We start from the raw sequence: 11,919 nt of genomic DNA, 5'->3' as shown, positions 1-11,919 counted from the left end.
GTGGATACAAGAAGAGGAGGAAAACTTGGCAGATGTTTCATCCGCCATTACATCAGTGACAATCTGAGAGCGCCAAGTGTAACTGGAGCTGTAAATTGTTTTCACAGGGAGTAAGAGAGGAAACAATGTTCTTATAAAAGAAAGGCAGCTTGATTCACCTGTGGAAACACACACACACACACACACACACACACACGCACACACTCACACACACCTCTTTGCGGTTCCATCTGTCAGGACGTGTTATTTACTTCATCTCTACTGTAAGCTCATTCTAAGCATCCGGTTTTAAAATCACCCGGCCTGACTTAATCTCCACACTTCGGGCTTTCTAATCTTGTGAGGATATTTAGGTGACACAAGATAGCAGCGGTTCGATCATGCACACCTACGCCATTCTCTCATTGTCCCGCAGGGCTTCGCACCAACTTGCAGTTGAGGACGTGTCACCGAATTAAGCTGCTTGACCCAGTTTGGACCGACAGGTCAGCATGCAAACGTAGGGACAAGTGCTGCCAGATGTGCATGTGTTTGTGCGCGTACTGCAACCCCGGCAGGCAGGTGCGAGGCCGAGTTTTGGCAACAGTTCCGACGTTTAACCAAAGTCCAGAACAGCGCCGGCATTGTTYCCTTTGGGACAAAGGTATGTGAACCCGCTTGCCTCCTCGTACACCTGCTACCTGCTGAGGCCAACTCCCAGAGCCAAGAAGAAAAGACGGTGGAACAACGTGTTTTTCCTCAACGATAAAAAAAAAAAAGTTGAAACAGAAAATCTGAAGTCGACCCCGGAGGGGTTTCAAGAATGCACCTTTTTCATTACGTCCGAGTCAATAAAAAGTGTTCTTGCTGGTTGTCATTTGACTGGAAAGGGACCAGAACTGATGTTTGTTTCCAGAGCAGGAGTCGTCCAGCACATCTGGCAATGAAATCATGGCGTTATAATGTCGATTCTTCTGTGTTTGTGTGTTTGCCCACCTGTCCAGGTGTAACAGCCCCTCCGTGCAGCAGGGCCAGMAGACAGCTCAGGGCCGAGGTTCTGACGGCGGCGGCGGTGCGGCCCGCGTGCCACACCAGGTTAGAGAGGAGAACGTTCCGCAGGAACTTCTCCGACTCRTCGCAGAAATGCCTGCGRTGACATGATGATTGAGTCAGTCCAAATTACATCACGTATAGCAGAGCCTGCCATGTGTTAGAGGCTGCAAAAGAATTGAGAAAATGTTCCTAGTCAAAGCCCAGTCCAATGAGAATCTATGACGAGGCTTTAAAAATGAACGTTCCCAGATGCTTTCCATCCAATCGGACTGAATTTGAGCAGCAAGCAGCAGGTATTTGCACTAATTCACTGCTGCAACATAACTGATGTGATTCAGTCATTTTCCCACACTCTGGAAGGCAGACTAGTGGAGAAAGAAAGAAAAAAAAAACAGAAATAAAAACATCTGGGTTTCCCTCTCTTTCCGTTTTCCATGCTGGCTTCGACCCTCTGATATCAAACTATCTGCACCTGCGCTCTCTCTCCATCCCCCAACCAGCGTTTTCTCCATTTTTCAGCTCTGGAGCTGRACTAAGAATCCAACGGGTGCTTTCCCTGTCTCACAAAGTAACTCTAATGACACCAGCACCAGTAGGGGGCGACTGTGCATCAAAAATACAGCCAGAACTCTCACACCTCCCTAGCTAAGTTTCTTCAACGTGAAATGTGTTGACAGCTTGTCAAGAACGACGCCTAGTGTTGAGGAGTCGGACCTCGCTTTGTGACTGCATGTATTCAAACTCCTAAAGGTGACAGAGAAACTCGCACTGGAACTGGTTTATTCTTTTGTATTTCCAGCCAGGTATCAACAAAGGGAGAATAAAAGAATCGGAGTTAACAATCTCATGGCATCTCATCTCTTTATTTTACGATCCTTTAAAATAAACTTCAGGAGTTTTCTAGATCACTCTCCAGGAATGTCAAATATGCCACAGACCATGTAGAAAAAGTCCAGGGTCGGGATTCAAATTCTCGACTTTTTTAACTGCAAGGTAAGAAAGCCACTAACATTCTGACATTTATTGCATCATTTTCAGATGTCATTTCCCAAACTCCCTGTGTGCTTCTCCCCGCTGTTCTGGAGCCCAGACCCAGATTCACTTTAAACAAGCCAAATGCCATCTGGTTTTATCAAACGCAATTTGTTCTCAAGTGACAAAAACATGCTCCCAAAATTCGCCTGCTCTCGGTTCAAGTTGCTGTAGCTTTAAATTATTGGTGCCTTTCCCCTTTATACACCTGGAGATTACTGCTGCATCCTCTATTGTTTTAACAGATCACTGATCTTTAGATAATTGGCTTAATAGTAGAGTGTTAACACGTGTTATTAATGAATAATAATATGCTTTCATTATAACATATTATTATAATAACATCATAAAATGTTGCCACTGCCATGGGGTTGGCGGATGGTATTTTCAATGACTTCTAGAAATAAAGTGAATGTCTTAAGGGTCTCCTCCAGCAATTGCTTTTTTCTTGAAACTTTTTCTTTAGAGCAAGATTTCTTTAAAAAAATATATGTGCACCTTCTGCAGACAACTACAGAACGGATAAAAACCAAGCCAYACTTTTCAGCTTTTTATAGATTACATAAATAGAACATTGTAATCCGAAGATAATTTTGCTTCCACTGCTCAATTATGTCCATCAAGTGACATTTCAACACAATTTAGTGTAACATGATGTACGTGAAAAATGCCGATTCATTGTCTGCACTGACATGAGAAAAACGTGATACTGTTAATACATCCAAAGGATTATGAACATCTATTAGCTATTAAGGTTTTTCTTTCTGAAAACRGACTAAAAATGTGTTATAAAGGCAGGAATGTCTTGTTTCAGCAGTTTTCTYGGATATGTTACAGATTATAGTCATTATGGATAAGGGCGCAGTTTTAACTGCTTTGTTATGGCTTGTTTTATAAAGAAATCCATATCTGAATATACCTTTCTTTCTTGTGGTAAATCTCCAGGCTTGAAATTAAAGAAGCTTGATTTAGTCATCTACACAAGCTTGAAAGCGCACTCTTATCTCTTTGCAAGCGGCACGTTATTTTGGTCTGCCACATCCAGGGGRAAAAGGTATAAACTTTCGTTTCTTGTACTTAACTTTCATATTCAGCTTTTTAATCACGGCACAAGAAAAATCCACATGAAAAACGACATTACGAGGGCGTGCGGATGAAAAGGACCTTCCACGCAACTTTCCCTTTCAGGTTCTACACYGAGGTGTCATTATGTCATTTTGGGAGCAGAACAAAGAACCAAAGTTTTCTGCATGACTATCATTGTCCTCTTGATGACATGGGGCGCGCGTGTGGCCCTGCAATCTGCCGAACAAAGATCAGGCCGTAAATCACGAATGGAGGGGAATGAATGGAAATGTTATGGCAGACCACACAGCTCCRCACGCCGCGAGTTAAGCATTTGTTTGGAACCTTTTTGAAGGTATAACATGGTTTCTGTCTCTTGGTGGTTATGTGATTAGCAGAGATATATCTCAGGAATGAGAGCGCAGGTGGCTGAGCAGGGAGTGCACATGGAACAGAGGCTTCTTTTGTTTTACATCAACATTTATAGATGGAAGAAAATAATCAGACCAATGTAGAGCTTCCAGTTTGCACAATCTTTGGCAGAGGATTTTGGCTCCAGAGCTCCTTCTGTTGTTTAAGTGACAACGATATTCGTTCTTGTTGGGCTCCTTGCGCTACGTTTCATTGTGCTTCTCATACTGTTTGCAACCAGTGGAAACAAACCTTTTGGCTGCGGCTCTAGCTTTTAGCCTTACAGTGTGCCGATTGTCTTTTGGATGGACAGGAGCAGCTGTTGTGACTGCTGGGGCCCAGAGAGGGCCCCCGCGTTTAAAGCATTCTTTCAGTCTGCAGCTTGACGTCCAAGCTGGCGGCCGCTCAGCTGGGGACTCCGAGGAGGGAGGCGGATACGGCTAAAKCTGTGTCAAGACGCTCCTGCCGTCCCAGCTCTCTAATAAGTCAATAACCATTAAATTACTGTTTAAATTTTTGTTCTCAGAAGGATGTCGTCCTTCTACAGGAAAGCCATTTATATCTCTTAAACTTYCTTCATTATGTTATGTAACAAGCACAAACCTGTATGTATTTTATTTGGATTTTATGCGATAGAACAACACAATATAGYGTATTATTAAGACGTGGGAGGAAAAGGATGAAAAGTGTTGTATACATTGATATTCATCCCCTCTAAGCCAATAATTACAACTGCAAGCTACAGTTTTTCCAAGTGGCTTTMGGTCTGGAATTTGACTAGGCCATTTTAAGAAATGAATATTCTTTGAACTAAGCCATGCCATTGTAGTGTAACTTTTAGTCAAAATGATTTTCTCACCCAAATCTCTAAGGCTTAYGCACTGCAGATGGATTTATACAAATATTAGATCACACACAGGTGGTCTCTGTTTACTAATTACATAACTTCTGAAAGCGGTTAGTTGCACTGGATTTGATTTAGGCTTATTAAAGATTAAAGGAGGTAGACTAACATGCATACCACTTTTTCCAGATTTGTATATAAATCTAAAAAAATTAAAATAAGGTATAATTTTTCTGACATCTCGCAGTGTTGCATTGGTCTATCTCCAAAATTCCAATAAAATCAATTGAAGTACATGGTTGTAATGTGACAAAAGGTAAAAAAGAAAAGAAAAGAAAAGAAAAGAACAGGATAGTTGAAAACCTTTGCAAGACGCAGGAAATGGGTCTATTTACAATGTGAGTTGAGAAGGGCAGCTTTTTATTCTTAGACATTACTAAAAGTAGCCAACATCATAAAAATCAACAGGATTATGCATGTGGGGCAGAAGTGCAGAACAGGGAGGATAAACAATGAGCAGGGCTAACGGGAACTACTYGAAAAACAAGACAAAATCAGACAACGACTGACTCTCACCATTCTGCCTTTCTGCAGTGATAACAGGGTGGAAACTGTTTCACCTGGTTTTAAAGTTAGAGTATGTAAAGCGTCTCTCTCACCCCTGGGAATCCAGTGTGTTTTTTGCATCCAGCAGCAGCTTGGMGAGCATCGTGAAAACGCTCATCCTCATTTCCATGTCTCTGTTTGGCTGGAGGCAGTTATAGAGCAGAGGCATCASCTGGCTCAAAAACTCCCCAATAACTGGACCTGCAACACAGAAGCGTTCCGACATGGTTTTTTTTATGCAAATCTATTATAGAGAGGAAGTCACATCAGACACATTTTTTAACCACGCTGTCTTCACATCTGTACTTTCTGATGAAGCATTTTAACTCCTTTAAGGCAATATGGCTGCAGAGTTGTTTTGTCTCYRAGAAAAATATATATAGACAACCTGAAGGAAGCRAGTCAACTTTTAATTTGTAGAAATAGAAAATAAAACATTTATGAAACATCCAAGTTTATCCAACCCAAGAATTTTAAATTGTATTTCTTAATAAAATAAAATACATATATTTTATGTCAAAAACAGCCCAAATTTCCAGAAATCTCAGTCTTTTTGAGTCAACTTTTAAAGGATAAATACATTTTTTTTTTACATATTTACAGCCAATGTTTCTGCAGTGGTGGGAGTTAAAATTATTCTGACTTCAGAATAACTTGATATCAAATTTTCAAATAATCAAAACATGTAAAAAAATAAAATAAAAAGGCCAGGATAATTTAAGAATAACCAAATTTTCCTGAAATCAGATTTTTTTTTTTTCTTGTAATTTTACGTAAAAGTAAAACTTAAGAGTAAATTCAGTCAAGTCACCAACTCAACTTTGCATTATTCAAAGTAATTATTTTCCAATTTGTGGGTTTAGGACAATAGCGCATAAAGAAACCACATCAATTACCAAAATAAAGCAGTTTTTTTCAACAGTCCTTGGGTCTACATCGTTGTTTAATGACCAACCAGACCACTTGGTCAAAGTGAAATTAATTCTATATTTCATTCTAAATCTATAACTATCCTTTTTTCCTGTTCAGGGTTTTGAGGGGAACCAAAGCTTGTATCTATCTACCTGTGAGCTTTTAGAAAAAGCAAAAACAGCACATAAACCAACTGTTTTTAATTTGTTTTGCACACGGACACATGACGAAATGACACGGCAACTAAAACCCACACCCATTCCTCCACCCGCTGGAGAACTATTTAAAAACAATAATCAGTCCTCAGTGGACTGGTGAGGCAGACGGTGACAAAGAGTGATGAGGAAATACCCAGACCTTTTGATGGAGTGTTTTTTTCTTTAAACAAACACCTTTTACAGGAAAGTAACTTAACCTGCAAGTATTTCCAGTTCCATTCATGCCCACACACTTATCTAACAGCAGTCCACCTACATGTTTACACAGCTATATATAGCGAGCAGAGTGTTTATAGTAGGTGATAAGTCCCTGTGCCCTGTTTGGACTGAGCGGTGACCAGCGTGAGAGGAGACAGGGGAAATCCTGACACCAACTGAGGATGTGAGCCAGCCTCATAAAGGGATCAAAGGACAAAGGAGAAAAACACAACAGGAGACATTGGTAAGTAAAAGGAATGAGTTAACTAGAATTAAACAAAGGGATTTCATGGATTTCTTCATGAGTAAATGCAGACTAAGTAATATACTTCAACATAATAAACAACAAAAAAAAAAAAATACTGATCCTTTCTGCCAAGCACCAACATCTCTCTGGAAACAAAGGAGGGAAACGAAACATCCTCGTGCCACATCACAACCTACGAGACGTTCAGCCATCAGATGAAGAACAAAGGAGAGCACTGAGAACGTGAAACAGCAAGATCTGTCCCACCTCAAATCTCAGCTGTCTAAGAACCACCATCTGATGCTTTGAAGATGGTCAAAGTCTTTGTATAACATCCTGATAAGACATAGTCTCCTTCTTCTACCTCAGATGTCTTTAGGGAATAAAGATCTCATCTACAAAAGTGAAATGTAAATAACAGCCTAAGTAGCTAAATCTGCTTGTGAGATTAATGTTCCTACTGTTCCTGTATTGTCTTAAACGACCACATGTTTTGGACAAAGTAAAGGCAAAATGGTTCACTTAGAGAAACAAGATTGAAGTAAAAAAAAACAAAACACACACACACTGGTGGTTCTAGCACCTTTCAAAAAGCACTTCAAGGTGGGATTAGAGGGCCTTTCAGCCATTCTCATGTGTGGAGGAGGCAGAAATCCAGCCGCCTCTGTAATAATGTTTCTGTGTCAGGGTAGGTTAAACAGTGATAGATATAGCTGAATACACGGCAATCCTAAAGTTTAAGTGTTTCTGCTACAACATCATTAATAATCCTTAATGAATTGTATCTTGCTAATATGACTGGACTTGAGCTATTTTGCAGAGAATAAAGAGCAGAATTGCCAGTCTCCTGYGCCTACCACAAAATGTTCACAACTGTAATTGCTGCAAAATGTGTTTTACAAAGTTTTCCCACACTTGAATACAAATGCATGCCACAATGTTTGGATTTATATTTGCACCACATTTAAACAAAACACGCTTCACTTGCCTTCCACTTTACAGATATGCTCTAATCTGTCTCAGGCTGTTACATAGAACCCCGATAAAAATCATTTCATTTTTTGATTTTAAAAAGTTTTAGATGTATGAATGTGATCATGTTGAGATTAATTAGGTTTTTTTTTAACCACCTAACCTAATTTTCTGACATAACTTCTGTTCTATGATGTATTGAAATCTCACCTGACTGTGTGAGGACAATATGCAGCTGGAGTCTCTGTGGGGAGTAGCTGGACCAGGTGTTGACAGAGGCAGACAACCAGTCCAGCAACTGTCCCATATGTCGCCTATAGAGCTCCAAGAGGTCCAAGCCCTGAACCTTACTCAAAAAATTTACGCTCTCCAAGGCCTGTGAAAAAAAATGTAGAAGCATGAATACCATTCCTAAAAACAACATAAGTTTGGTAAAATAAAAAAAAATAAAGCAACTGGACAGAACACCTTAAATTTCAGCTACTGAACAGAGTCCATTGATTTTTAAGGTCTAATTCCCAGAAGATGTACAAAATCAATCAATAAAGTTATGGATGGAACAAAAATGGAGAGACAAAAAGGTTTGATAAGTAAAATCAATCAAACCAAAACTCATGCACTGAAGGCAGCAAAAACACAAGAGCTTCCAGAACTTTCTTTTTTAAACACACACAGGTGAAAAAACACTTATATAAACCAAGAGGAGAGAAGAAGATGAGATGGCATGGCGAAGTTGGAAAGTCCTGAAGTTATTTTGTGGTCCCTGCGTCTTGGATCATACCACCTGGCACCATGATAAAAGTTTTGCTGCTGGGTTCGTTTACAACCCGTTTCTCCAGCCATTTAATTAAACCATGARAAAGGAAGACTTTTATTTAGAAAATATAAACATYGGCATGTTAAATGAATAMCTGTTATTTTGCTGCCAACAATTAGATGATAAAATGTCAGCCGACACCAGTGGGCTAGCTAACATTTACTACATGTACTACAGTTAATGTTGTGCAATGCATGATGGGGCTGCTCACCAACTATTRGCTCACGATCAGGGCAGAGAAACTGACCTTTAGAGCATCTCATAGTTCCYTTTCTCATCCCTYGGGGCTGAACGGTGACAGAGAAACTGTCTGAGTCACCGCTTAACTTCCTCTGCACAAAATCTGGACAACCCTGAGCTGTCCACTGATGGGAAAGACATTCCCCATTTCTGGGAAAACAAGACTTCTTTTCCTCTGGGGTCCACGAATGCCCAGGGCCAATTCTCACCCTCCCTCTCTTTCCTAATCCATTCCTTCCCATCTCATCTTTAATACCGCCGCCTGTGTGAACATACACACGGGATGCAGACAGACGTAAACACACAGTCACGCTGGTGGCCGGTGTGGTGTCTGCTCTGCGTCTGTGCCAGTTTCTTCCCGCTYTCCTCCCTGTCATTAGTCGACRTCGGCGACAAGCAGCTGGATGACACGCTGCCCTCAGACACCGACGGCTTCGCCTCTCACTGCTCCYGTCGGCCCCTTTGGGTTTGGAGACTGACCACTCGACAAACCCTTAATGCCAAGCGATGAATTGGGTTTTGTRAAGCTGATTATGAAAGCAAACTGAGCTCAGCCGGATGACACAAACCTACTAAGAAACGCCACTCGTCTCTCCCCCATCTGTTTTTCCTCTATTCCTGTCAGTCTCATTTCTTTCTGCACACTTCATCCGCCTCCTTTCACCCGAGACTGGTTTTAAAGTTCCACACCAAAGGTGCAATTTCAGCTTCCCTGGCTAAGTGGGTAATTATACAGCTGGTCGTACTCACTTTGAAACTGTACAAATGCTTACATTCCTTGAATAGCTCTCGCTTCATAAAACCTGCTTACCTTTCTAATAAAAGGCAGGAGAAAAAAAAAAAGAAGAAATTGTGAAAGGTGCAACTTTAGAGTCCRATATTGCTTTTAACCAGGGCTTTTTTTTTCTCTATCTGATCAGAAGGAATAATTCTCTGTTGTGTTGCATTTCCTCACTTTTGCACTGAGTTGTGGATCAGTGGAGAGGCTCTGGATGGTGACCAGCACCTGCAGCAGCTGCAGGCTGGTTGAGCTGCAGTCAGACTCACACTGATGCAGCAGCACATCCACACATGCCAACAACTGCTCCAAGTATGTAACCTGAGGGAGAAATACATGGAAAGCATAATTACCACATTTCCYTCATACCCACAGAAGTTCACACACACTTGACCTGTTGATTCTTTTGGACGCATCTCAATAAATTACAATTACAATCTTTTTGAAGTCATTCCATTTAAAAAGATAAACTCACATTTCATTAGTTTGACTCTTCCACAAGGAGGGTAAAGGTACAACATTATAAAAAGACGTACGTCTAGTCAATATTTGTCTCTGTCAGAGGTTTTCCTGTATCCGTTGTGCTGCTCCAAGATCAAGTAATATTTTTAACTGTAAGCAAAATAAATGTTCAGTAAAAGCAAAGCTGCTCCACAGCATGATGCAGCCTCCACCATGTATGTCTGCAGCTCRTCTCTTACTTTGGAAGGTTTCTGGTGTCACCTAAGCAAACTGATACATTTTATTTGTGGCTTCTGGTTCTTTAAATGTTGCACGTTTTATTWATTTTTAATTTTTATATTTTTATTAAGGTTTCTGATAGAACTTMTAAATATTTAGTCATTACTTGATGATGTTACAACTTTGCTTTTCTTATGCTGCTGCGAMACAAAAATCTCCTCAAAGAAACATTTTCTACTGTGGGAAAATCAAATTGCGCTAAAATATTTCAGCTTCTTTTTGATTTCAGTAWGGAATTCAATGTGAAAGTTAAAGCAAAGCAGCCACASAGCATAATGCAACCTCAACCATGCATTATATTGCAATTTACTGTACATGATTTACTATGTCATAATCTTTGGACCATGCAGCATCCGTGCAGATTTGTTCACTCCAGTGTGAGGTTCTTCAAAAAAAAGAGTTCATTTCTCCAGTCTGAGAAAATGCCACAAATGACTTTGACGGCATGGATCTCAACAAAAATGTTGCAGCATGGAAAAACCTCCACAATGTAATTAATAGACGAGCAGCAACTCTCCCTTTTTTCCTCCTGCAAAAAATAGAARCGGAGCGAGTCTGGGAATGTGTGATTATCATCATTTGTCCGCTATTGTGGTGAGGTCATGTTTATACAAAGAGCTGCGGCTCAGGCTAATTTCCATGCCATCACTGGGATCAAGACCTCTTTTCCTGTTTTCACCTGTCATTTTGGGGTTTCGTGAGGGAGCGATTGTAACAGAAAGGTCTAAATGAGTTTCACAATGAGATAATGGAGTTTTTCTTCTGTGTGAGCCGTCTAATAGGTCTACACACCTATTGTTGTGGACCACTGATCAGCAAATGGGAAGACAAATGCTTTCCTGCTGTGTGCTACGAGTCAGTGATGTGGGAATCCTCGAGTATGAATCAGCCTCTCAGTGGCTCATAGGAGAGGCTGCTGACACTTAATACCTTACAAAAGTATTCACACCCCTTGAGCTTTTTTTTTTTTTTTTTTTACGCTACAGCCACAAACTTCAATGTACTTTATTGAACTCGTATGTGATAGACTGACACAAAGTGGTGCATAATTGTGAAGTGGAAGAAAAAATTATTAGACTTTTTTAACAACTTAAAAATCCATGGTAGCCCATGTTAACTCTGGAGGAGCAGCAGAGCTCCTGACCTCAGGTGGGAGAATCTATTGACGGGACAACTGTTTGTGCACTTTACAAATCTGGCTTTCATGGAAGAGTCGAAAGAAAAAGAAAAAAAAACTATCGTTGAAAGAGAGCGGCCAGATGTTCTGTCTCCAGTTTTCTTTTTTCAGGCCTCGTATGGAATACAATAAAACATGGGAAAGCAAAGGAGGTATGAATACTTCTAGCAAGGCTCTGTACACASATTGSTGTACAAACACAAGACACATATAGGTTACACGTGTGCAGAAAACACCCATTAGGGCTGGAACGGGGTAAGAAAAACCGAGAGCGGAAAAAGTGCTGCAGTTTAATGACTAGGTTGACACCTGGAGGGAGGTGATGTACACCTGGTTATATTGTAATAGGCATGCTCCGGGGGCCTCATTACGCCATGTGGCGCATCTGTCCACCACTCTACGGTGCATCACTTGCATCCAGCCAGCTCCTCTTCAAGGAGCCCTAGCAGGCGATGAATTCCTATCCAGYSGGGAGTTAACCCCATGCTGCCAGAGACACTGCTATGGCAACAGGGAAACAAACACCGGCAGGGTGTGAGAGTGTGGGTAGACCCCTTTGCAGTMGGGTAACACTTGCCCTTTTTGGAGCCGAGTGTCACTGGATGCGAGCCGTCTCCAGCTGGTATACA

At 40.9% G+C, this 11,919-nt stretch overlaps 1 protein-coding gene across 1 annotated transcript in view; it reads right to left on the bottom strand.

Annotated features, from left to right (window-relative positions):
- Positions 1-921: 921 nt before the first annotated feature.
- Positions 922-11,919, bottom strand: part of dnaaf5 (dynein axonemal assembly factor 5) — a 17,704-nt gene continuing 6,706 nt past the window's right edge. Inside the window, exons 7-10 of the mRNA XM_017306043.1 lie at positions 9,550-9,693; positions 7,748-7,913; positions 5,044-5,191; positions 922-1,126 (exon numbers count right to left, since the gene is read on the bottom strand). Coding sequence (XP_017161532.1) covers positions 937-1,126; positions 5,044-5,191; positions 7,748-7,913; positions 9,550-9,693 — 648 coding nt within the window. The 3' untranslated portion in view covers positions 922-936. The remainder of the gene's footprint in view (positions 1,127-5,043; positions 5,192-7,747; positions 7,914-9,549; positions 9,694-11,919) is intronic.

Source organism: Poecilia reticulata, linkage group LG8 (assembly GCF_000633615.1).
Source record: "Poecilia reticulata strain Guanapo linkage group LG8, Guppy_female_1.0+MT, whole genome shotgun sequence".
NCBI classification, from domain to species: domain Eukaryota; kingdom Metazoa; phylum Chordata; class Actinopteri; order Cyprinodontiformes; family Poeciliidae; genus Poecilia; species Poecilia reticulata.
Note: the sequence above shows the minus strand (reverse complement) of the source record. Positions and strands in the feature narration are given on the sequence as shown.